Source organism: Lineus longissimus, chromosome 16 (genome assembly GCF_910592395.1).
Source record: "Lineus longissimus chromosome 16, tnLinLong1.2, whole genome shotgun sequence".
Taxonomy (NCBI): Eukaryota; Metazoa; Nemertea; class Pilidiophora; order Heteronemertea; family Lineidae; genus Lineus; species Lineus longissimus.
The window spans coordinates 12442260-12469453 of NC_088323.1; the positions used below are offsets into that span (position 1 = coordinate 12442260).

Sequence of the window (27194 nt, forward strand, 5' to 3'; positions counted from 1 at the left end):
ACCCTTTACTGAACACAAAGAAAGTATCCAAGGGCCGCGAGCCCCGATTGGACATAAGCGGGACAACTGAGGGAATGTGTCGACTTCGTGCATGCGAGTGAGTGCTGCGAAAGGAGAATTAGTCCCAGAATCTATGACATGTTGTATTCCCACCACTCGGACATGTGCAAGATTGAATCTAACTACCCTAGTTAGAAAGCCTAAATCCATTACGAAAAACCACATGTTTGTTCAACATTGCCTGTAATTCAGCGATGGGGAAATAGAGGGCAGCAGCTGCAATGATGTCATTATCGTGGAATGCTATTCTAATTCTGGACTGGGTCATTTTTTAAAGCACATAACATTGTCATGAAAGAAGCAGTGGCAAGAACAAAACAAAAGACAACAAACGGAGACTTGATAAAAATCATACTATATATATTTTTGACAACCAACACAAAAGTAGCCGGCGCAAGTGCACCAAATAAACAACGATCCTTTGATTCAACGATTTATGCCTGGTGATACAGCCCATACCCTGTTGACCGAATTACTCCTTGGTTTGGGGATGGAACTGTTTTGCGGCGACAGTGAATCCTTAAATAAGTCAGGCCTGAAAACCACAGGATGATGATAACTCACACAACAGGTGTGAGTCTAATGGTTACGTGTACATGAATGAATGTAAACAAAATTCATTTCTGATCCATATGTCCAACAATCTGAAAATGTTTGCGGTTGACACATAGCTAGTCTATTCTGGTTCCGGTTTTTCGTGTACTGCTACCGTCCCGTAACGCCCCTCTAAAGACTCAACGAAGGATTGCATCGAAGTACCGGCAGCGGTGGCGACGGAAAGGGAAATTCAAAAAAGGGGGAAGTATGATTTGGACAAGACGTGACGGAAAAGGTCTATGTTGGTCTTTTTGCCCCGAAGTTTACATTTGTTTTATTGTTTGTTGGATTGATGCTAATATTGTAATAATAATAGAAGGAGGGGACATTCATTGCATTGGGGGGGGGGGGGGGGGGGGGGCTTCCCACATTTCTCTTGCTAAAACATGTCAAACAGTTGTGTGAGTTCACTGGAGCTTGCACTTTACATATTAAACCAGACATCTGCGATTTTGATGGATATGGCGCCCCATTCCGCCATGCCTCATACTGAAAACGTGCTGGATTGAACTACTGCAAGCAAGGAACTTAACCACAACTTTCCATGAACCGAATATGTTTCGAATCATGTTTTGTTTATCTCCCACTTACCATGCATTATGTTGAAAAACATTCTTTGAATCAGTAAGAAATCGGTTGCCAAATTGCGGCCTTTTCTGACGCTCAAAAGTTTCTTCAGCCATCATCATGTTGTGGATGTCGGTGAAATCTACTCACACGGGGTACCAACGATGTGTTCGACCCACCATTCGTCCCACTTCCCAACTGTCTCCCCGAACTCCCGTGGTCGTTATCACTCAGCCACATCTAGGAGAAAATAAACGGTTGCCTCATTCTTGTTTTCCTTCAAATATTTTACAATTTACCCCTGACAAGCTCAGAAACTATCTACAAAGTGCAGGGATTTCTGTTGGCAAATATCGCGTAGAAGTCATGTGATTGTGACAAGGCTTGCGGCCATATTTGTTGATCTGTTGATGAGGAAGTGCGAAACGTTGCTTGGAATTCTGAACAAAAACATCAACTTTGAACCGAATATCGTCGGAAAATAGCCAATTTAAAGTGTTCAGTCTGTTCTTTTATATATATAGATCATAACTTTGTTGTCATCATGAAAACGTATGAAGTGATTACTACGTTGGCAGTGTTTGTATTTTTGATGTGTCTTTCGCATGGACAGTCTCAATCTTCTAGTACAACGACAACGACAACAGCAAAACCAGTCCCTGCCACCACAACCTTGACCCCGGAAGAAGGTGATAACAGTTTACTTGCTTTTGGGGGAGGATGACTTATCGCTTTTCTTAATCCTCTGAATCAATAGCTGAATAGAGTGTCACCACAGGTTTGGAGAATTTTTATACCGACGCGAATGTGACGGAAAGCTCGGGTCATCCTGAACTGTGCATGTTGAGCCTCTTTAACATTTCGCGATATAGGCTAGTACCATCATATCGTGAGAAGATTGTGCGTTATATCACCAGTTTTTGATGGGACTTGACACTGAAGTGGCAATTGAATATCGTGCATATGTTAGTGTTACTCTCTAGGTCCAGTGAACACAGAAGCCCATAGGCCAAGGCCCTGTGAAGTTAGCTATACCACAAACTTCGCTATGACGTCGGATCGCGATGTACAGCGCGATACATTACGCGCGACGCAACAAAATACGTCTCAAAATTTCATTCAATATAGCGATCTATTTTTGGGATTACCAGGAAATGATACCTCACAATACTCTAGAATTTTACAACCAATCAAATGAGGTATTCCGCGCCATCCCATAATTTCAAATTTTCCAAATGCATAAATTATTACCAGAGATATGATCGTCAGCTTGTTAAAGTCGCGATTTTTTCCCAAAATTGTGATGCGGACTTGAAATAAACCTATCGGTAAGTTTAATAAGATGTATAAGATCATAAATATCAACCTTAGGTAAAGTTTTTTAGTCATCTTCATACATGATCCGGCCGTTGAAGTTGCCTATGTCAGCGCCCCGAGAAGAAATGAAAAAATGTACGCACGAGGAAATGAGACGGGCGATACCATTGTGAGCGACGGCCCGATGACGTGACGTCACGTGACCATTTCCGCGTCTCTGATAGGTTCACTCCGTTGGGCGATGCTATTATAATTCCTGACAAGGGGGTTGAGACGACTTTTTATAAATAAACAAACAAAAGGCAGTCAGTTTTCTTGAAACTTGTTATTTCATGGCAATTTCTTGGCATTTTAACGCTGAAACAAAATATAATGAGGAATACTTCATATGGAATGCAAAGATTTAGTGTTGAGTGTGCAAAATCTTGCTGTTTTCATTCATTCTTGTCCCTTCTTGTCAATGTAATGGGCTAATTTAATTGATCAATTATAGATGCTAATTGGTTGTTAAAGGGGGACTATAGGCGATGCTAATTGGTTGTTAAAGGGGGACTATAGGCAAGAGCTGGGGGTCAAATTGGTGGTCTTCTTGTGACTAATGTGCACAGTTACAGTTGATTAGAGGACTGTGTCATCTTTTATTTAGCAATAAATATTATTCCTGGGGCAAGCGTTAACATTTTTGATATAGGCCTACTGTGAGATAGGAGAAACCCCTATGTTTAGATATGTATTCTACTTTGAGATACTGTTGACCCATCAATGATTGATTTTGATTTCAGACTCCTAAACTAACATGGTGAAGAAGAAGGGAAAGAAGCCAAAGACTACTGGACTTGGCCAGTTTGCCACACTGGCGAACATCACTGAGGATTCACTGGTCAACAATGAGTTGCAGTCTCCTGACATTGTTTTCAATGGACTTATTTTCGACATCTTCCGTTTTGTTAAAAGTAAGGAGCGCCATAACAGCCCGATTCAACTCGAGGTGTGGACTAGTTGGATCAGGACGGTAGCAGGGATCTCAGAGACCGTCTCTTCTGCTGAAATTGAAACTTGCGTTTGTCAACTGAGGAAAAAACGTGATGAACTGAATGTACTGCGTAAGGACAAAGAAAAGCTAGACCTTGATAACTCAGTGTTTGTTTTTCAAGTTAGTGCTTCGGATGAACTTGAGGGCGAGTCTCTTGAAATACCAAAACATTCCAATCTCCTAAGTCATGAAATTGAAAAGAAGGAAAAACATTTGGGCCATTTGAAAAGAGCTTGTTTGTCAGTGAAAGAAGGTATTGATGCTGAAAAGATCAAATATAAACCTCGAAATGTACGTGAAAGAGAACAAAGAAAAGATGATAAGATTGATGAGCTTGAGGAGTCTTTACACATGGTTGAGACTGCCGCAGATATCGAAGTCGAGGAACTTAGGAGTCAAGTCAAGGAACTAAAGTGTCAGTTAGAAACTGTTCAGGAGGAGAAGAAGACATTGGTTGCCAATATTAAGGAATTGGAGGAAGATGTCAGAAAAGAGAAGAGGAACAAAAGCTATTTTAAGCGCCGGGTTGAAACAGATAAGGAATCATCGATTGCAGAAATACAAAAACTGTCTGATGAAGTTGCTTTTCTCAATAGTCGGATAGCACTGGAAGTGGGTTCAAGTAGGCCAACAACTAAGTCATGCGATGGTGTTTTCTCAGTTGGAATGCGCAGGTGTGTGTTGGAGATGATTTCATTGGAAGTACCCACCAGTAACATTGCACCAGTGATTGCCTCAGTAGGAGAGTACATTTTCAATCTTTGATGAAGCAGATTTGCCGAAGAGACAAAGTGTGTTGAATATCACAGATGAGGGACAGTTTTTGATAAAGAAAATGTACAGCCAACAAATTCAGGATACAGAAAACATTGGACTTCACAAGGATGGCACCTCCCGTCAAAAAAAGCAAATTCTATGTAACACTTTTACCACAAGTGACAAGAAAACCCATCCATTAGGATATCGACATGTATCAGATGAGACTGCTAATACCATAACATCAGTAGCCAAAGTTGAACTGGGTGAAGTAGCCAACTGTGGAGGATCTCTTGTAGAAGATGTTGTTCGAAAATTGTCATACCTAATGACTGATCGCGCTGCAAATGAGAAACTTTCAAATGCACAAATTGCAGCCTGGAAAGCAGATCTTCTTGGACAAGCAACCAATGGTGATGACCGTCAAATTGTCCATTCGTTTCACTGCATGGTGCATGTCCTGCTTGGCTTCCATTCCTACGGCACCAAAAATCTACTGGCTGAACAGACTGAACTAGAAGCAAATGGGGAGAAACTTGGACGTGATGCCGAGATGAACTTTAGGAAAGAACTCGTTGGATCAAGATGTGTACGAATGGCCTCAGAAATTCTTGGTCCCCTACCAGATGAGAGAAATGGACAAAGGGAGCGTTGGCTTGCATATTGCCGTTCAAATGATGTCAAGTCTCTCATTGGTACCTACAAGGACAACAGATTCAACTGTCTATTTGAGACTGCCACACAAGTTCTTCATCATAGGGATTACATCATCAACTTCATATCTAATCTTGACACAAGCAACACCAAGGTGACGTCAATCATGTATGATCTCAAGGACACCAGAGTTACATCAATGGTGCAGAGTCTAGCTGTATGTTATTTTAAAATCACTGGACCGTACTGGGACATCATGACGTGTGGGGATTTCAACTATCTGGATCTACACATTTCAATCAAGCGGTTGTATGCAGCAATCGACAAGTGGGCCGAAGATCCAATGTCCATACTTGAGAGAGACGATGATGTGATCTTTGCTGACTTCCCGACGAACAGAACTTCTCTATTGTACCTCACTGCCACTGAAGAGCCTCTAGACCCTGAGTTTTTCAAAGTTTGCACCAAGGCTGTCCTCCGTGGAATGAAAACATGTTGTGACAATCAACTCGCTGACTTTCTGACGGGAAAATACTCAATTGAACCATCTCCGCAGGCTGCCGCTTCAGTCGCTGGTGCTCCACTTCACAACATCTCATGCGAACGAGACTTTGGTACCTTAGACGCCAGTCAGAATCGTCGCCGCAATGCGAGCCTCCACTACCATACAACGATCCTGCTCCTGAAAAGTAACAGAAAAGACTTTCAGCTTTGGTTAAATGCGATGTCAAGCAAGGATCTTGAGGATCTCTTCAAGCTTTCTAGAGGTGCTGGCCGAGATCTTCGACGTGAACACCAAAAGTTTGAAAAGAAAACGGAGCAGGCAATGCAAGACAAGGTGGCACTGGAGGCCGAAAGGAAAACGAAAAGACTGGAGAGGAAACTCAACAAAGCTAACGGTGTAACAGTACCGCCCAAGGCCAAAAGAACCCGCAAATCTACCCCCCAGATAGAGTCTGAGAGTGAAGAAAGTTCTCTTGATGTCAGTGAAGGCGAGTCCTCGAGTGAAGATGATCATCCTTCCCTCCCTGATGGCGCAGTTATCGCGGTTAATGATTGGGTAGCTGTCGCCTATGAGAATGGATGGTACCCAGGTAAGTAGTGTCTAATACTAATAGTGTTTACGTTTAAACGTATTTCATTTTCAGGTGAAGAGGGAAAGTGGTATGACTCAATACGATACATGCAAACATATACAAATTCTCATCATCCTATTTCAGGTTTCATATCCAGTCTACTAGATGATGATCAAGTGAGCATTGACTTCATGGAGCCTACGTCACTTCTCGGCCAGTTCAAGAAACCATCTCCTCCAGTGGTTGACCCTGTGGAACGCGAGTTCATCTTTGCTGGACCTATCAGCCCACCTGTACCAACAAGTGGAGGACGTCGCTATCAGTTGCCTGATACAGTGGCCGTTGTAAAAATGTATGAAGATTATGCGAAGGAGTGAGTTTCTAGTTCTTCTCAGAATGATAAATTTGTTATGATTGTGAATAAGTCCTAATTGTAAAGCAAAGTTGAAGTACTGTATCTCATCCTTAAGTCTGTTGTGTCTTTAAAAAAGATTTGATTGTAAATTAGTATATAGGATTGTTATCTATGTCAATTTCTATTTGCAGGGCTGGATGGAATTAAGACGAAAACTGCCATGATGCTGGAATTGACAGATTATCAGAATGTTTTACCGGAGGCGGAGATCGTGATATTTGATTAGATAGTGACGAGTTGGAATTCCACATCATTCACCCTGGACTTGATATGGCTGCCTTAGAATGATGAATTTGCTTTACCACTTAGGTTTTGAAGTCTGTAAACATTGAATTTGTGTAGGACTCTTTACAAGCTACCTTTTTGACATATTACAAGGCATAGTGCCTAATATATTGAATTGGCTCGTAAATCCAAGATGGCCGCCGTCAATAATTCAAGATGGCCGCCATTCGCACCAATCTGTATCAGTTTTATCACAGTATTTTGTTATTCTGTATTGTATAACACATGTGAGGCATCTGAAAAGGTTTTAAATGCATTTCTTCGTTGTTTATTTGAGTAATGAAATGATTTGACTTGTTCGGTTTCCATGGTTACCTCCTAATTAGCATATTTGGGTGCTTAATATGCGACGTCGGCCATTTTGTTTCATCGCCATCAGATTCGGCATGTATCAAAACCTCTATCTGTGCATTTTCATAACCATGCCTTGATTATAATGCATTTTATGAGTGGTTTACCTATATGTTTGCCCTAAAAAAGGCCTAAAATAGGGGTAAAAGGACGTGTGACATAACCCCTTATGTATTGTGCTTTGTATTGTATTCAATGTCCAACAAAGTCCGCGGTTTCAAACACAAAAACTGTCGTTAATCATTCATTTCTTAATCGATTTCCAAAATTTAAAGTGATTTTTCATCCTTAAAGACACCCCTCTCTGATGACCTAACCTGTAATGCAGTCAGGAGAGGTTTAAATTTTCATGTGGTATAGCTAGTGAAGTCGCTTGACTGACCAATCTGGCTATGTTAGTATGTATCAACCATGTCCTGGTTTCGACCAGCGACAGGTGCTAATTCTTGTCAATGGGCAGGCCTGTGATTGCAGTTGAAGGCCACCCATTCAGTAGTTGAGCTTTGCCAGGTTGTGACTGTCATAGTGTCACACTGTCAGTTACAGTGGGGATCAGTTCTACCCAGCCATGACTTGACAAAACTTTCAATTTTGTTTCAGAATGTACGAAAGTTAATTACAGTTGTGATACGTGTGTGGCGAAAGCAGAAGTGAGTATGATAATGTTTAGCTTTTTAGCTCACCTCTTAGCAGAGGTGAGCTTATCCCATACCGTGGCGTCCGTCGTCCGTCGTCGTCGTCGTCGTCGTCGTCGTCGTCGTCGTCGTCGTCGTCGTCGTCCGTCGTCGTCCGTCGTCCGTTAGCAGGGCACGTTTCGTAACTGTTAGAGCTATTGAGTTGAAACTTGGTACACATGTACCCTTATGTAATGACACCTTGGAGACCAAGTTTCGGTCTGATTCGTTTCATGGTTTGTCCACCAGGGGGCCAAACGTTAAAAGTGAAAATGTGCAATATCTCCCTTAATAGTAGTCGGGAAATTTTGAAAAAAATATGGTAGGTACTTCTAGCAAAGGTGCATCATATATCCTCCGGGGTTTTGATTTGACCTCCTTTTCAAGGTCACAGAGGTCAAATGGTGTAAATTGGCCATTAGGATGTAACGATGGCATGTTTCTAAACTGCAATGACTATTGATACCAAATTTGTTACACATTTACCCCTTAGTCAGGTGATCTCAGGGACCAAAGTTTGGTCCAATATGATTCACCACTTGACCACCAGGGGGCAAAATCCAAAAACCTTAAAAATGTGATTATTCCTTAACTTCTTGCCCGATTGCCACCAATTTGATATCATGGGTACATCTAACCACCATACAGTATATGTCACACAGGTTTTCAATTTGACCTTCTTGTCAAGGTCACAGAGGTCAAATGACGTAAATTCGCCGTCAGGCCGTAACTATGGCACGTTTCTTAACTGCAATGACTATTGATCACAAATTAAGTACACATGTACCCCTTGGTCAGGTGATCTCAGGTACCGAAGTTTGGTGCGATCTGATTTGCCGTTTGGCCTCCAGGGAGGGGGCCAAATCCTAAATTCATCAAAATGCTATTATTCCTATTAATGACTTGCCCGATTGGCACCAATTTTATATCATAGGTACATCTAATTCTAACAACCATTCAATGTGTCACCCGGGTCTTCTTTGATTTGACCTACTTTTCAAGGTCACAGAGGTCGAATGTACTGTAAATTGGCCATTTTGGGGAAATTGTAATTGCTTGGACCTACATCAAACCTAACACTACATGACACAATACCATGCTCTTTATCCATCTTTCCTCCACATGAGGTGAGCACAATGGCCCTGGCCATTTCATTTTGTTTAAAGCACTCGCATGTAATTCTTCTTCTGAGCGCTTTGCCATATATTATTACATAAAAGCCTATTCCAGTTCAAGCTCAATTCCCATCGGAGCATACAGATATGGTCCGACAGCCTCCAAGAGTAACATGTAAGACTCGACGTTCACATGGCTAGTATGTCAGTCGGTCGAGAGAATCAAGAAGGGTTATGTGCTCTCCTCAAGGTGCACAACGATGACAATGACTGTTAAAAATTGAACATGTTTTATAGGCAACTTCCCGAGACATTGGCACCACAAAATGGACAGTCCTTTGTTGTGATTATCAAATATCAGGTTCTTCCTCCGACATCTCCATCAAATGACATGAATGAAGTGTCCTGGGGTGTGATTTGGGAATCATGCCATGGACATTCACTTGATTTGGAACATTGTGAGAAAGTGACCATGCCGGTCACTCATCATGCCACTTTATAGAATTAAAAATGTTCATTTTTGGGAAGATTTCATGATACTCTTTGTACAAGTACAAAGAATACATTCATTCTTGTCCACTCAGGGGTAGGTTTCACATTTGGGCTGAAGTGGAGTCTTTAAAATTGGAGAACTTATCACTGCTTTGATTCCGTTATAGTATAGTAGTTATTTGATCCTTTGGGAGAAATCGCCTGAAAAATTGTGCTCTCTGGCAAAAGGTAGGGGCGTGTGCCTCAAAGAAGAAACTAGACCCCCCTCACTGAATGCATTGTAGTATGTCTCTAAAGTTGATTGAATAACTGTATCTTGGTTGGCCATGACTGTATTTCAGTTGGCCATGACTGTATCTTGGTTGGCCATGACTGTATTTCAGTTGGCCATGACTGTATCTCGGTTGGCCATGACTGTATCTCGGTTGGCCATGACTGTATTTCGGTTGGCCATGACTGTATCTCGGTTGGCCATGACTGTATTTCAGTTGGCCATGACTGTATCTTGGTTGGCCATGACTGTATTTCAGTTGGCCATGACTGTATTTCGGTTGGCCATGACTGTATCTTGGTTGGCCATGACTGTATTTCGGTTGGCCATGACTGTATCTCGGTTGGCCATGACTGTATTTCAGTTGGTCATGACTGTATCTCGGTTGGCCATGACTGTATCTCGGTTGGCCATGACTGTATAGTCATTTGTTTTTTTCAGTGCATGTGGTGCGAAACAGGGCCACTTAAGTGTAAGCCATATCCAGTTGGACATATCATACCCCGTGCGGAAGATTGTGATCTTGGTGAGGCAAGATGGGGTGTTTGCTGGCGTGAGTATACCAATGTTGATAACCTAGGGGTAAAGTTGTCTACCTCAGGAATAGAAAGTTAGGGAGTGTGAGGGTTGTGGGTAGCTTGTTCCTGTGGGGCTGGTTCTTAATAGCTGCCAACTCGTTTTAAAAACATATGGTACAATACTACAAACTGCATATGTGCCTGGCATTAAACTGTTAAACATGGGTGAAACACCACCAAGAACAATCTAATTGAAACACTGAAGAAGAAAATATAAGATTCTTTTTGTTACATTTGTTTAATGTGATTTTTTATGTTCCAGTGAACTTCAAGGTGCTCATTATAACAATGTCTGTGATAGCCGGTATACTACTGATCTCAACATGCTGCTGCATCTACTGCTGCTGTTGCCGCGGCAAGGGCAACAAGAAGAAGTACGCCAAGGAGGAGGAACGATGGGAACGCGAACGGGAGGAGAGAAAACAGCGGGCTGACGAGAGAAAGGAAGAACGCAAGGAGCGCGCTGATGAAATACGTAAAAAATATGGTACGTATCAGGTTTGGTTCAAAGCCCTGCAGGTGTCTTCTTGCTATGTGCGTTCATGATTCAAGCTCCACTCTTGGGACTTGATACAGAACTGAGTTGCAGCTATACAACGGTCACGAAAAACATGAGTATTTCGCCAGCGCGGGACCTACTTATATTGTATGTTAACTCCTTAGTGAAGTTAAGTGCCTTGGTTTTGGTTAAGTGCCTTGTCTGAAGACACAAAGACAAAATGGCTGTGATCCTTTCCAGGAGTCAAACCCAAGACCTCCTGATAATCAGCCTGGTGCTCTAACCACGATGCCAGTGAGCTCCCTATGTTCTTACAGACAAGAAGCCTGGTATTCAGTGCCATTGGTAGGCAGACGTTTTCTCATCAGGTCACATACAGTGGGTTTTTGGTGAATTAATGACTATTGTATGGAAGAAAAAGTACAACAGGGTCTACACGTACAGTCTGTGAATGGCCACAGAGGGAGGTCCTACATTATTTAGTTGCTAAATACTGTTGACTACAATTTTTTGACATTGGCATATTTTTGCGGATTTCGTGAATAATATTCTCCAAAATTTTATTGATTGGGAAGACTAAAAGAAATGTGATTATCAACAAAATTTAAAAGGCGCGAAAATGTACAGGTTTACAACAATTCTGCTTACATCTGTCGTAAAACTGCTGTACCTCGCATGATGTGTGAAGTCAAGGCCCTCGGCTCTGAGGTTGGGGCATAAATCATTATTACTTCATTATAGGTTATTGTTTATTGATTCATTGCCATTATTTCTTTCTGCTGCAAAAGGAATTGGATTCAAAGGCTCGGCTGGTGAGTAGCTTAGATCAGCAGGCAGTGGCATGCGCAACTATTTTTTTCTGATCACTTCAGGGTCTCAACTTCAGAAAGACTTTGAGTTTTTAATTTTATTTATTAAAAACCCTTTGTGCTAAGATGTTATTTTGTAGTTTGCTCTATGAGACATTTCTAAGAATTGTCTTTCAGCCGTTAAATAATTCTCCCATTCTTTTCCAACTTAGTCCTACTACAAAAATCTCCTTTTTAGCTCACCTCTGGGGAGCTTACGAGGCATCCGTCGTCGTCCGTTAGCGGAGCACGTTACGTCACCGCTAGGGCTTGATGGCTAAAACTTGAGGTGATGGCAGCTTTGGACAATATGCCCAGAAAAGGTTTTCTTTTTCGCGATATGACCTACTTTCTGGCCTCCAGGCGTCCATCTTGGAAATTGGTTTTTTGCCTTTTTGAAGCTAATGGTTGTATGTAGAGTGACGAAATATTTTTGGTGGGTGTATCTAATAAGGTTAAATGACATATCACCCAGGTTTTTGATTTGACCTACTTTTTAAGGTCACAGAGGTCTAAGTTCACTAAATCACTGATAGGTGACACGTTTTGTTTTTATTTGAGCTGGAAGGTTCTAAACTTGTGAGGACATGTATCTAGGGACCCTCTATTCTACCCGAAAAATTGGTCGCGCTCGTACTTCAAATATGGCCGCCAGACAGCCATCTTGAAAATTAAACAAAGTCATATTACTCCGAAACTAATGATCAGATTGCAACCAAACTTCGTGTGATTATGTTTATACTCTTATCAATATCTATCTAGACTCTTATCAATATCCCTAATTTTCAGTCAAGTCCCATGACAAATATGGCCGCCAGGCCGCCATCTTGAAAATCCAACAAAGTCCTATTACTCCTAAACTGTTGAACAGATGTCAACCAATTTCCATGTGACATGTACACTCTTCAATAACCCTGAAATTCAGTCAACTTTGTAACCAAAATGCTATACTTGGATGGTAATTTTCTTTTGTGCCATTGAGCCGAGAAGAAGAATATTGTTCAATGGAATCAAAACTGGTGAAACTAGCCAAAAACTGTTCTCCACTGCAAATGATATGCATTACATTACCCGAGGTGAGCACATGGTCCCTGGACCATTTCATTTGCACATTTTGATTAATTTGGTGTCACATGGTGTAGACATGTTTTTGGTTTCATTTTTTTATTTGTGTGATCCTACGACTTTTTTTCATGTCTACTCTAACTCTGATTGACCAGACTATCTACTGTTGTTTTTCATCCATATCGTGTGAGTTTGTTGTGTTGGTGGCAGTAACCATGCATTTATCTGTTTGGAGAAAACTCACTCAACTATTTCAAAATAAAAATTGGTTATGATTTTAGAATACTGAACATATGGAAACTTGAAAGTGTACATAGGACTTCATGTAATGTCCTTGTTAATTGCCTTGCATACTGACACAGCCCTACTCCAACCTAGCTGCAACAGCATGAGCACATTTCGCCAAGATGGACCCCCTCACCGTTTGGGCATCAGTTGAGATGTGGACATTGTTGAAAGTGGTGCTCAACAAATTGAAATCGATCGGGCAACCTGTTATCCTCTTACCTACAGCCTGGAAAAGAAAATGCCAAATGTTTGCCTGGCTGCTGTACTGAATAATTATTAATCAGCTTGGAAAAAAGTCAATACAGCAGCGCCCCCAACCCATCCCACTGGAAATCAATCGTGATTCCTGTTTATGAGTTTTGCGACAGAATATGAAATCCAACATGTCTCCCATAACGACCATGTTAAATTAGTGTGAAATAGGTGTCCTACCGCGGAACTTTGCTCGTAATCATTGCCATGGCCAGTCTCATGAGCCACATAATCGTACCAACAAACACAGATGTTAGTCCACTTGCAAAAAGTAGCTCATTTTCAAGCAATTTAAAAAACACCAATAAAAAACCAATAACGAATCAAAGATCAATATGCGCCAATTGACCATGATGCATATATTTAGACATTCTCGGAATCCAGTGGACATCAGCTCTGCAATCAAATGAAGAAGAAGCATTGCATACATTTTCAGAAATTCCCAAATTGCATGCCCAACTCAAAATCATGACTACCGGTGCACTCAAGCTAGTGTTGGGACAGGCAGAGAAATCAGCATTTTCAAAAAAGAACTTTTATCCTGTAATGCGCATGAAGACATCTTTTCCAAACTATCAATTGTCAAAAGTCACCTAAGTCAGTCTAAGTTTGCTTGAAATGGAGCGTGCAACCCAAAAGTGCTCTGCAAAAAAGTTGTGGGTTTAAATACTTAACATCTACATACTTCTTGTGGCTGATATTTTTCTTCCATCTTTGTAGATGGAAAAGATAAGATTAGAATGATGTTATGTAACATTAACAAACAGGCCCTGCCATTGTAAAGCCAGAATACAGGCTTGAAATTTTGTTGTTTTCTAGCTAAAATAGCTCCCAACATTGCCCAACAGAACAAGACAGGTTTACCTGTCGAAATGGCCTACAATACAAAAATAAAAATATACAAACAAGATACATACCATGAATGTTCTGCTCCTATCAGTATCATCATGACTACAAAACATACGATCCGTGAACTAAAATGTATAATCAAATACAACCATTGGAAACTTTATTTAATCATACAGTGCAAGTCAAATTCAGCATGTAGTGTTTCATGTTTCAGCCAGGATTTTAAAAAGGCAGGGCAACTTCGGACTCTGAAAAGGCAGGAGCAATTTTCAGCCAAAAAAGGGCATTTTTCATCGCAATTTCTACTTTTGATTGAAAAATCTACAATTTTTATACTATTAAAACTATTAGTTTTATGGTACAATACAAAAGAGATCATTTTATGGAGCTTATTGTTTTTTATGTTTAAAACACATGTATGACTTTTATTAGGTGTCTGACCTCTTCTAGTTACTATCAATCATAAAAAAGCAGGGTGGTTTTTTTTTGAAAAAATGGCGACAGGTTGCCACGCCCTGCTATTCTGCTTTAGCTGAAACACTAGAAAATAGAATTGCAATAAATGACTGCTATACAAACAGCTCAAGCTCATATCATCAATCGTAACAATCATTTGTTCCACTGGCTTCGCACATGACCATGTACACAGGCAAAAGTGTCCATCCATGAATCTATGACGGCGGTTAATCATCAGTGTTCCATCCATGGATAGATGATGGAGCATTCCCATCATAGAAGCATGGATGCATGGAACCCATGGTCGTATCTACTCTTGACCAAACCTTGAACCATGGATGGAACTCATTATAAATTTTGGACGGACCATCAAAGAATTTGGTGAACTGTTCTTATTTTCCAGAATTTTGCAGACTGTTACTGAGTTTGTACTTTGCTGCCTATGTTCATTTTGTATGGGACCAACCTTTGGCCATCATAGAATCTATGATGGGATCCCAGTGTAAAATGTGGTTTGTCATAATCATCATGATCATCTATGCGCCAATCAATGATCCATGCATGGACACCTTTGCCTGTGTAGCTGTTCGTAACAGGTCCTGGCTCGTGTTTGCCGAGATTGAGCTCACTGCAAGTGGTGCCATCAGGCATCAGGCGTTTTCAAAAGCTAACTTTAACTTGCTGGGCTATGGCATGGTTTGTCAATGTCTGTAGTCTCGCTTTTAAAAGCAGTAATGTTTTGGCACTGTAATTCATCATTGTCGGACATTGATATCTTAGGATTGTATTTGTACGCAGGTGTTGACGACACAGCACGTAGGCAAATATTATTTAAGTTTTGATTATGTGTTGGTTCTTGACTGGGGGTCATACTCTAGTCTAAGTATGTATGTGACATGAGAGAGGGTGTCCAAATATTGAAGCCATTTCTGGAAGGGGGGGGGGGGGCTATACAATGTAGGCCATCAAATTTAACATATGCTTATTTTGCATCACTGTGGCCCTTTACATATGTGAAGTCTCTAAAAAGCCATCCCAACCCGGGTGAACTGATTGTTGAAACATGTTTCGTAATAGCTGCAAAGAATCTGAAAATTTTTACTGCTCATCATCTGTTTCTTTGTGTGTATAAACTAAAGGAGATGGGAGGAGAGTCTGCTGCCAACTTTGCGGATACAAGGGGGGTTATATTAAGGGGTACGCCGTTTCGTAATTACTGGTGGTCCAGGAAAATCAAAATGCAGTTTTACACAATGCCGTTATGCAGGTTTCATGCATGCAACTTCACTGAAGCTTGGTGTAGCATTTGTTTATATATCAGTCTATATAATATAGGCTATAGGCAATGTTGAAATTTGTATTCAGCACTTATTTTCGCAATTGGAAATTTTTAAATTCAATTACAAAATTAAAAAATTTTAACGAATGGCGTAGGCCTTTAAAATCGGGAAACTGGGCATACATACTAGCTTCAGTATGACCCTTATTTGGTGGGGTGCATTTTGTAATGAATTGGTGATCTGATCATTTTTAGCTCAGCTGACTAAGTCAGCCGAGCTTGTCGACTCAAATAAGTTGTTCAGTGGCGTCCGTCTGTCCATCCATCCATCCATCCATCCATCCATCCATCCATCCGTCCGTTAAACCCATGGTGCACATTTTGTAACCGTAAGACCTAGAGACTTCAATTTTGCATTTCTGGATACTTCTTGTCAAACTCTACTTTCAAAACAAAATTTGTCGCCATTCGACCTACTTCCTGCGAGCGAGAGTGCATGAAGGAAACTGGCCTATATCGGCCTAGGAGCAGCAGAATTAGTCGAAATATGCTCTGATATTAAGATAAAATTCTTGAAAATCTATTTTATTGAGAAAAAGTTCAAAATTTTAACAGGAGAGGGCGCTACCTGCCTTTTAATTATTTCTGCCGATTCAAATTCCCGCCCGATGACGTCAGCCATCAATGAAGTCTCCTATTTGCCAGTTCTCAAAACATGGCAGCTACACAACAAAAGCAGTAGCTCCAGGAATAAATCACTGTTCACTTCAGCTTCGTAATCGATTGTACCCCCACCTTATTGTGTTTTGTGTGGTGTTCCTATTCAATCAACGATGTAAGGCCTTATTATGTTGGTTTTAATTGAGAAGGTGCATTATAAGCGGCGTACGAAATACCGAAGCGGAGACAAAATGGCGGCATGTTGTTTACGCTATGTGCGATAATCTTGGAGCTCAATGACACTCAAGTACCCAATTTTCTGCTTAAAAAGTAGTCTGGTAGGCGATATTATCACTAGTTTGTTTCAGTGGTAGTCATAAGGTCTTTAGGGACTAAATTCAGAAATTAGTTCTTGAATATTTGGCGACATTTCTGTGAAAACGATATCGGAAGTGCATGCTCTGTTCGCGATGACATCGCCGATGTATTTTGAAGTGGAGAATTCCCGCAGTATGTGCAGTGAATCGGCATGATTCTGTTCGCCTGTTATGTTTTAGTTCTACGATTCTTTCATGAGTAAAAAGTAGACATTCTAAGCAATACAATAATGTCACTCCCATAAAAATTGATTGGAAATTGAGGGAGCTACGGCATTCTCTTCAACAACTAACAACGCTGAAAAAATACATTGCATACTGTACAATACCAAATGGCACATTTTAAAAAGCGCTCATTGGACAACGTAGGGAATCACCAGAAATGACGTCATCGCTGGTCTAAATAGAAAACTACGGTGGCGCAGTAGAGCACAAGAAAAGGTTTAGCATTAACTTCGTCATGCAAGCTTCAGCAACAAAACGATTTCTCATGTATGATTTATTTGATCATCATCAGCTTGTTTTCTGATAGATAAAAAAATGATTTACAATTTCCATCAAAGTTTTCTATTTTGTGTATAGTCACATGTTATTTAACTGGCAAGGAGCCAAGCAGTTTTGAATATTCGCGGGAAAATACTTCGTACTTGTAAACGAGGCTATGACAATGAGTATCCTCATTCATGGCATAAACTTCATGTTTCGGTAAATATTTTCATACGATGATTTCACCCGAATTATGGTCAGGATTGAGGAATGAACAGTGGCATAATTATGTCAACCAAAAACATTGGTACCGTAGTGAACGCAAAAGGATATCAAATACATGTACCATGGAGCATGCCATTTTCATGCATAATCAACTAAACACCGGGAAGATATTAATGATATTAACTCAGCTGAGCGCCAGGCCCTTGGGCCTCTTGTTGTCAGTTTTATTTGGAAAGTGTAAGGTTTGTTTTGCAGACTCTCTTTTAGGTGTTGGATTTAAAACCACTCCTTGAACTAGGTCATTAGCTCACCTCTTAGCAGAGGTGAGCTTATCCCATACCGTGGCGTCCGTCGTCCGTCGTCGTCGTCGTCCGTCGTCCGTTAGCAGGGCACGTTTCGTAACTGTTAGAGCTATTGAGTTGAAACTTGGTACACATGTACCCTTATGTAATGACACCTTGGAGACCAAGTTTCGGTCCGATTCGTTTCATGCTTTGGCCACCAGGGGGCCAAACGTTAAAAGTGAAAATATGCAATATCTCCCTTAATAGTAGTCGGGAAATTTTGAAAAAAATATGGTAGGTACTTCTAGCAAAGGTGTATCATATATCCTCCGGGTTTTTGATTTGCCCTCCTTTTCAAGGTCACAGAGGTCAAATAGTGTAAATTGGCCGTTAGGATGTAACGATGGCACGTTTCTAAACTGCAATGACTATTGATCCCAAATTTGGTACACATTTACCCCTTAGTCAGGTGATCTCAGGGACCGAAGTTTGGTCCAATATGATTCACCACTTGACCACCAGGGGGCAAAATCCAAAAACCTTAAAAATTTGATTATTCCTTAACTTCTTGCCCGATTGCCACCAATTTGATATCATGGGTACATCTAACCGCCATACAATATATGTCACACAGGTTTTTAATTTGACCTTCTTGTCAAGGTCACAGAGGTCAAATGGCGTAAATTGGCCGTCAGGCCGTAACTATGGCACGTTTCTTAACTGCAATGACTATTGATCACAAATTAAGTACACATGTACCCCTTGGTCAGGTGGTCTCAGGTACCGAAGTTTGGTGCGATCTGATTTGCCGTTTGGCCTCCAGGGAGGGGGCCAAATCGTAAATTCTTCAAAATGCCATTATTCCTAGTATTACTTGCCTGATTGGCACCAATTTTATATCATAGGTACATCTAATTCTAACAACCATTCAATGTGTCACCCGGGTCTTCTTTGATTTGACCTACTTTTCAAGGTCACAGAGGTCGAATGTACTGTAAATTGGCCATTTTGGGGAAATTGTAATTGCTTGGACCTACATCAAACCTAACACTACATGACACAATACCATGCTCTTTATCCATCTTTCCTCCACATGAGGTGAGCACAATGGCCCTGGCCATTTCATTTTTTACTTGGCATTGGATTATTCAACTTGGTGGAGGTGTCTTTGCTATGTTGGATGTTCTGGCTTGTTTTGAGCCCTGCTGGCAGTGCTACATGGCATGTTTTTAATACACAGAACATAAAAAGCCACTTTCCCAAGCAGGAAAAGGAATTTAATAGTTGCCAAGAAGTTTTCTTAAGGTTATATCAGAACCTTCTTAGTCGAGCTACTACCAGCTTGAAGTCGCAGATGCACCATGATTGGCATGAAAACACATGCACTGTCCCAGGCAAAGTTAAGACTTGGAATATTTCAATTGGAATGCATGAAGTATTTACTTTAGGCTGCAAACGCAAAATTGATTCTATCACACCCACATATTGAAAAGGGCAAAATTCGCTAATTTTTAGTGTCACAAAATATTCATGCTTTACAGTATTTTCTTAGCTATTATTATTTGTCTGTACATGTAGCTTAGCTAATTTCATATCTTGTGTTGGCTGTAGTTAAACTCTGACCGCCAGGGCCAGAAATGGCTGCCCCCACCCAGTCCCCACTCCCGAATGAGCACCAGGATCATTCAAATTTCAAAGTTTTTGAAATAGATACTGCAGATCTATTTATTGGGGAACTATCGGATGAATATCATCGTCTATGTCCTTGGAAGGTCTAACGACTAACTAGAATAACAGCTGTGGCAGGCAAAGAGTTTTATTTGCATGTCCTTTTTCAACTATTCTAGGCTTGGACAATAAAACCCAACCAGTTTAACTAACCTATGAAAGGTACATGTAAAACTTGGCTACTTAGTTTTGCAAGCCCATTTTAAAATCTGCTTTATGCAACCATTCCAAAAATAGAGATAATCATCAGTCTCTCTCCTGCTTTGCTTGTGTTGCACACCTGTTGCAGTTCTTCATCAGTAGTTTTATTACCTGCTCGTGTGGATTAAGCCCGCTACACAGGAGGGATTTCTCACCAACTTAGTTGGCTTTAAAATTAAGAACAGGTGCACAGGTGACTGGAAGTTGAGAGTCGTTCACCCACTCACACGAAAGACATAATCCCAGCAATATTTAGGTCCTGCACTATATTTAGGCCAAAACCTTGTTCAAGGCTGAGTGCAAATATCTATTATTTCTGGCAGGGAAATCTTAGATCTGGAAACATGGTTGTCAATGATTTTGTTGTGTACATTGAGAGGAAGAAAAAGAAGATTTTATCTATTATTATTGTAAAAGGTATCAGTGAAAAGAGGAAAAGGAGAAATCGATGGGATAATAGGAGGTTTTGGGCAAAATCGTTGATTATGAGAAGGTACAGCCTTGGCGCCTATAAAGATAGAGTCAAAATATGGCCCAACTATGTTGTTGACTGAATCACACGGGGAAATTTCTCCCCCACACTCCTTATATGAACAAAAAAATCCTTATATAAACAAAAGATGTCGTTGAGAAATAGAACAAGTCGGTAGTGCAGCCAGCAACTCCAACCAGTCGGGCAAAGTATCAGTTACCTGGTCTGGATTCCTGTTATGAATTAAAATTCCAACTAAGTTGGTGAGAAGTCCCTCGTGTGTAACGGGCTTTAGCTTGTGTCGTCAATTCTTGTACATCATCTGGCATCTGTCCATCAACCATCCCGTCGGCCATCAACAATGGTGGCATGTTTGCTCACCATTGACTCGCCATTTATTGACTAGAAAGTTGAAACTTGGTCTCGGGGTGTGTGGATGCCTGTGCTGTCGAAGAAAGTTGCCCTCTCCGTCACATAGGGGAGCATCCATTAAGTATGTACGCATGAAAATGCCAATTTTTGACCCCCCCCTCCCCCTGAACGCATAGTGTACGGTTTTTCATAGACCCCTCCCCCTCATACGTACTTAATGTATGCTCCCTAGGTGTACCAAATTGGACCGAGAATCGAACCGAGGACCTTAGCAATACTGGTGCTCACACTGATGTTTCAGTTTCACAACTTGGACAACCCATTTATATTTGGCTGGCTGCCATTGACATCATATCATGTGATGTAATTTAACAGTTTTAGTAACACCATCTCCGTCACCTGTATGTCAGGGTGGCCTACTGTATCATAACCGTGTCGATGTTCTTATTTCGCAAGAGTATTGGTTTGCAGTTGATAAACTATATTTAACATCTTCACTCTGTATGGGACATTCTTAGATATTATTCGGCTGACGACGTCTTTCTACAGTGTCATTTGCTGCAGTGATGAAACGTCATGCTTTTCGTAATGCATCTTAGTACATCTTATCATGATACACAGTAGCATGTGTCACCATCGTACCGATCTACTGCAAAAAATATCAAGATTCCAAGAAGGTTACCGGGCTAAAGAATGTGATAGTCATATTCTTTGTCTTCACTTAGCAAACAAAGCTTCTTGGCAGAATGTTTTGGGACAAGGCTCACATTGTTTTGGGTCACAATAATAAGGATAACTTTGATATGAAGCTGCAAAGAAAGAAGAACGGACCCCCCCCCTCCCCCCCCCCCCCATTGCTTGCTTTGGCTTGGGATTTGTTTGCCAACCACAAATGACAACAGATGCATAAAGTTCGTTTTCGCAGCTAGGCAGGGCTCAAAATAACCTTAAAAAGACTTATGTTTGGAGAGTGTTCCCTCGATTGACTGTTAGAAGTGCCAATGATAAAAAATCACCTTTGATAATTTTTTAGAAAAATTCGAAAAATCTTGTTTGAATGTGCTCCATGGTCATGGACAAAGAGTAAGGTTCGTGTGACTTCACAGTCGACGTCATGCAAGGAAAAATGGCGCTGCCCATATACTGCACCCACCGCGGAGGGAGAATTTGCGAAGTCTTTCTTGATGTAATATCATTTGTAGCTTAGATTTTTCAATGATTTACACATAATAATAATAATAATAATAATTTATTATATTAAAAGTGCTTTTGAATGAAAATCATTTGCAAAGCACTGTACAATTTAAAAAACAACACATAGTATAAGAGAAATTGTACATAGAGATTAAAACATTCATAGAGATTAAAACATTTAGGTGCTGGTGTTGAAGTGTTCAATAAAATGGTGAGTTTTAAGATGTTTTTTGAAGGCGCTGGTGCCAATGGGATCACGCATCCAGGCCGGAAGTCTCCTCTCACGTTGGATAAAATTCCATCCATTAGCCATTTCTCACATGACATTACATGGCCTGAAATCGCCCACCATGATTTTTGTTGAACATGACTACATGTACATGAAGGATACCTGAATTTTGTGGTGAAATCATGGTGAATGCTTTGTATCATGTATCATGTTTTGGCCATTTGATTAGGCCAGGTAAAAATAAAAAAATAATTCACGTCGCCATCCACTCTGATTAAGGCAACTGCACGAAAAAAAGTTTTTCAGTTTTCTGATTCATTTCTATTCCAAGGTTTCTGGTTGTTTCATTGTCAGACCAGTCAGTCGTAACACCTACACAGGTCCACAGGCTGAAAAGTTTAAAAACAACTTATTCATAGTAATGAAAGTTGTGTAACAAAAGTAATTGGCACATTTTCGTATTGAATACGTGCTAAGAGTAGGGTGGTATTAAATATTAAAATAATAAATGCCCCCCCCCCCTTCCCGCCTCAATTTTGAGAAAAGGTTTGGTCAAGAAACTATGTTTAATTCTTACCTGGCCTATACATGTAAGTGTTGATTGATCCAGGTTTCTCATGAGAGTGACTTTTCTGCAGCTCAGATAAGATTGCAAATTTTGATTTCAGCTTCCCTTAAAAACTTCAATATAGTATAGTATCAATAAGCCCCGGTTACCTACAAGATAATCATTGAATCAGAATCAATTCTTACTCTTGCTTCTCATGATTGTGATGAACTTCTTACCAAGCCTCTGAACGACAGACTTGAGGAGCATGGTGTTCTAAAAGACACCAAAAAGAACACAATTTTGGTACAATTTGGTATTGCTTGTTTTACATGTCAAAGAAACTCTAAAACATTCACAGTTGAACCATTCTATGCCTGATGGACAGGCTGTGTTCATAGTTGGGCTCAAATTAGACTTTTCAGTTCAACTTAATTGGCATTGAACAAATTTTAGGACATCATTTGTAAGTATCAATAGAGTGTCATTTGAAAACAATAGGAGAGTTGAACATGGAATAAAATCTTATATTGTATGTCATGTTTTCAATAAATTCTAATACCTTGTTTCATTGTATATCTTCAGGTCTTATCAAGGATGACAACCCTTACCAAAGATTTGACGCATAAGGCTAGATGGAAGATCACAAGATTGCTGTGTTGACGTGGATAAATTTAACCTACATTTCATAGTGCTTATTCTGCGCATTCCCTGCCCTTGATTGTCCCTTCTCAAATTCTGGGGAGAAGCTAAATTGGGGTGTGGGACTCTATCGACCGAGTAGAAAGGTGAACCAGTGACATAAATGATCACAGATGTATTCAGTTGATCAATTCGATACTTGAGCCCATGTCTTCATGTATATCATATTTGGGTCCATTCCTTTAACTCTTTCACTACCGTACCCGGTAATTGCCGGTTCCGTACATTGCGTACAAGTGGCCCACAGTAATCCTTACTGCTAAATTTTCTACGAAATTCTACATGTATGATTCACAACAGTCGGAAGTTTTTGGTTGGTTACACCTGAAAAACAAGATGGCAGCACTGCACTTAACTCAATGCAGATTTCGTCCCTGAGATTGGGTAACAATGAAACTTTTCCTGAGCCAAACTGGGATCCAGGCCGCCCGGTCTATTACCGTGTACGGGCCAGGGGTATGGGACACTGCCAAAATGCTGCGGTAGGCTAGCGAAAGAGTTGATGTCAGACATGGCCACAAAATGGCATTTCCTGTCAGAAATTGAACTAAAAGTGTTTGAATAGTTGGTTAAATTGATTCACTGCAAGTTGAGGTATAGTTAGTCTCAGGCTGATTGCATTCCGGCTCGTCCCCCTGTGATGTGGATTCCCCTTCCCTGCTGCTTACTGAGCTGTTCAGTCATTTTGCTCGAGCTTGGAGGAGCGGCAGTGACACATTTGCACCTGAAAAAGGATAATGAACTTTTTTACAGCGAGAGATGAATAGTTTGGATCTCAAATGCCATCAAAAGATTCTAAATGTGACCTGATCTAGCAAAAAGAGGCAGAAGTCGTATTTAGGGAAAAGGGAGAAAAAGGGGAGAAATAATTATTTTATGACTTTCCTGAGTCATTTCAATTATGTCTAGTGGTGTTTCGAGACCACTAAAGCCATGAAATACAGCAAAATAAGTTGTTCCTTCAAATGTTTATCAATAAATAACCTATTTTCCAACAAGTCTTTCTCAACTGTTTACTTGCAAGCTTTTTACAAGCCCATCATCAAGAGATGTATCAGATCAGTACCAATAGCTCAAGAATTGTACCCAATAGCCCCCTTTTGCCAGAGTGGGTCACAAATGCTCAAAGCATCACCTGAGAGATTGACCAGAATACAGGTTCCTCAATCTCCTCAGAGCTTTCATGAGTGCATCATTCAGGCTTAACCTACTGGGAACAATTTTTCTGCTGGGGGTGCCTTTTTCTTGAGACTGACTCTGCCCCATGTTGGCTGTTTAACAAAACAAGAAGATGTTGATATTATGATACCATGTTCTGTCCTGGAGTTAAGTGTTAGTTAATGTTTATATTGACATGAGCAAGATTCACTGCAATATTCAAGATTTCACTATGATGGCAATTGCTTTGCATAGCCATGCTGTCCGTCGATTTATAAAACGAGATACCATTTTTGTGAGAAAAAAACTTTGGCCTTCATGTTTCAGATGGGACCACCTACATTGTATATTATCACAGAGAGTTTCCTTTATGATGGTTTGCATGATTTCTGTTTCAGAGGAAGACTCGTGGGGGGGGGGGGGGGTTGGCTGGTGCATGAGCATTTTCATTCTTATTTTTGAAATAGGGTTCATCTCACACTTGACTATTCCTGACTTAGGTCTTCTGCCAATCTGTTCCATTTCTTACTCAGACCAAAATCAACTTTGGCACTTTAAGGGTTAATAGCCTCATTTATTTCGTATTGCACATAGTGAACACTTATATAATTAGTGTGTTTGTACAGTCGCGCTTGTTTGATATGCACATGTAAGGTTGAAATACATGTTGTACACTGAATGACTGGTGTGTTGTGCTATTGCAATTACTTACTTTTAACCCTTGAAGTCTAGATGACAAGAATTTATTCTGTGCAAAGTGTAAGGAATCAAATCGGCACCTCTTGTGTCTAGATTTTGGTATCTTCCTCTGGTGATTAGTAATTTCACTACCATACATGTACTCTTAATAATGCCTCATCTTATATTTGGGCCATTTAGACGGCAGGCGAAAAAAACACATTTGGATCGGATTCGGATGTGATCTGATCGAACCACATTCAGGTCTCAAAAATTGTGCGCCTTTAGCCGATCAGCGCAATCCGGTCTCATCTGGACACATTTCTTTAGATGTGGAACTCTGTTGCTTGTGGAGGTGTAAAGAAATGCTTTAGTGCGCATGCACCTAGGTAAAATCCAGATTCGGTATCCATTTGGGTTTAGACGACGCTTTTGATCTGGATGCATCAAGATTAAAACTACCTTGATCGAAGACCACATTGATCCAGATAATTTTGCATTTAGACGACAAAAATTTAAGAGAAGCTCTCTGAATGGCCCTAATGATGAAAATTTTGTCTTAGTTACACTTCAATTTTTCTCCTCGGTCTTTGAGGGTTAGAAGTTCTGCTAAGTTATTTCGAAACAAGAAAAATATGGTTCATTTATTTGTTGGTGTATTGACAAAACTTCCTTGCAACAATTATATAAAAAGAATGTATATTTGTACTTATGCTGCAGAAATTTTGGAACAAATGAATTTTGGAATTTGGAATTTTGGAACAAATGTTTTGAGTAAGAAAATGTTCTACGTGTAACTCAAATTTTGCCCGATTCTGATCTGATTGGTGTATGGTGATTGTAATATATTTTTGGAAGCAGGTTTGATTTGTTGAGGGTTAGTAGTGCTCTTCGATGTGTCTGTCGATGGATATTTTGGCTGTAGGATGTATATACCATGATACCCACGAGGAAGTTTTGTGTAAGAGTCGGTGGTCTACTACTAGACGTGTGCCATTGTTTGAAGTTAAACCTACCATTACTGTAAATATGATTGTTCTGTGTTCAAATTTAAATGACATCTTTGAAAATGTGTGGTAGGTTTGAGGCTTTTCTGCTGGCTTAAATCGCATCCTTGTATCTCATTAAGAAATATTTAGGCCGTTTGGTTGCGATACTAAAAGCTTTGAAGGTAAAGCGGAAATATAGCCAAAATCCTGAGTCGTAGGCACGGATTTTGACTGAATTTTTGCGACGCCCATGAGGATTTTGGAATCGCAACATTTTTGGTTCCTTACTTACAGCATTAGTCTTGAAGAAAATTGTGTCTTTGTGATGTCTGAACGAAACTTATTTATGTATATAGTGTTTGTCAAATTTCAATATTATTTACACACACATTGATATAGCTAATATCTTTCAAATGTCGGGATGTGACTTTTGCATGAGACCATATAAATAATTTCACGTGTGCTCACCTCAAAATGATGTTTAGAAAGTTAGACTGACAGGAACGGTAAATCTTCATGCTGACAGTTTTTGCATCAATTTTACGAGGGTAATTATCATAGAAGATAATTCTTGCAGTTGTTGACATGTCATGTGTGGATTTGTCATGGTAATACTGTAGCAAGTTCATGTCAAATAACTAAGGTATATACCAGGTGCGTGCACTGGCTACTACTGGTCCACAGTAATGCGTACTGCTAAATTTCCCCCCTTGTTCTATCCTAAGTCCCTATAAGTCTTAGGTTGGTACACCTGAAAAACGAGATGGAGCACTGCACTCATCTCAATGCACACCTCGGCCTTAAGATTGGGTGATGCTAGCTATTTTACAATGAAACTTTTCTTATGCCAAGTTGGGATCCTGGCCGCCTGGTCTACTGGTTGTCGGCCAGGGGTACAGTACATTTCGACATCCTGCGATAGCGAAAGGGGTAATGGCCATTTTAGGTCAGTAAGGAGAAACTAAAATATTTTTATGAATTTTTGGTTACCAATGTTCAATTGTCTTAGAGCTGAATTGGATGATTGAATGTATGGTGTATCTCACCTTTGCTTCCTTTTTGCCCGTTGTACATATCTGTTAAATAGTGAAATAAATACTTTTCTGATGTCACAA

At 40.3% G+C, this 27194-nt stretch overlaps 2 protein-coding genes across 5 annotated transcripts in view; one reads left to right on the forward strand and one right to left on the reverse strand.

Moving 5' to 3' along the window:
* Positions 1 to 1340, reverse strand: part of LOC135500169 (tRNA N(3)-methylcytidine methyltransferase METTL2-like) — a 51649-nt gene extending 50309 nt beyond the window's left edge. The window contains exon 1 of the mRNA XM_064791416.1: positions 1249 to 1340. Within this exon, the coding sequence (XP_064647486.1) occupies positions 1249 to 1340 (92 nt within the window). The remainder of the gene's footprint in view (positions 1 to 1248) is intronic.
* Positions 1341 to 1523: 183 nt separating this feature from the next.
* Positions 1524 to 27194, forward strand: LOC135500733 (pituitary tumor-transforming gene 1 protein-interacting protein-like). Of its 4 annotated transcripts, XM_064792367.1 has the most exons (7): positions 1524 to 1913; positions 7712 to 7761; positions 10105 to 10216; positions 10504 to 10728; positions 11529 to 11552; positions 15297 to 15314; positions 23138 to 27194. In XM_064792367.1, the coding sequence occupies exons 1-7, from the start codon at positions 1769 to 1771 to the stop codon at positions 23179 to 23181; spliced, it is 618 nt and encodes a 205-aa protein (XP_064648437.1). In that variant the 5' UTR covers positions 1524 to 1768; the 3' UTR covers positions 23182 to 27194. The 4 variants fall into 4 exon arrangements, with proteins under 4 accessions (XP_064648437.1, XP_064648441.1, XP_064648438.1 ...); XM_064792371.1 differs by lacking the exons at positions 11529 to 11552; positions 15297 to 15314 and adding an exon at positions 19657 to 19699 and having other exon boundaries at positions 1527 to 1913; XM_064792368.1 differs by lacking the exon at positions 15297 to 15314 and having other exon boundaries at positions 1583 to 1913.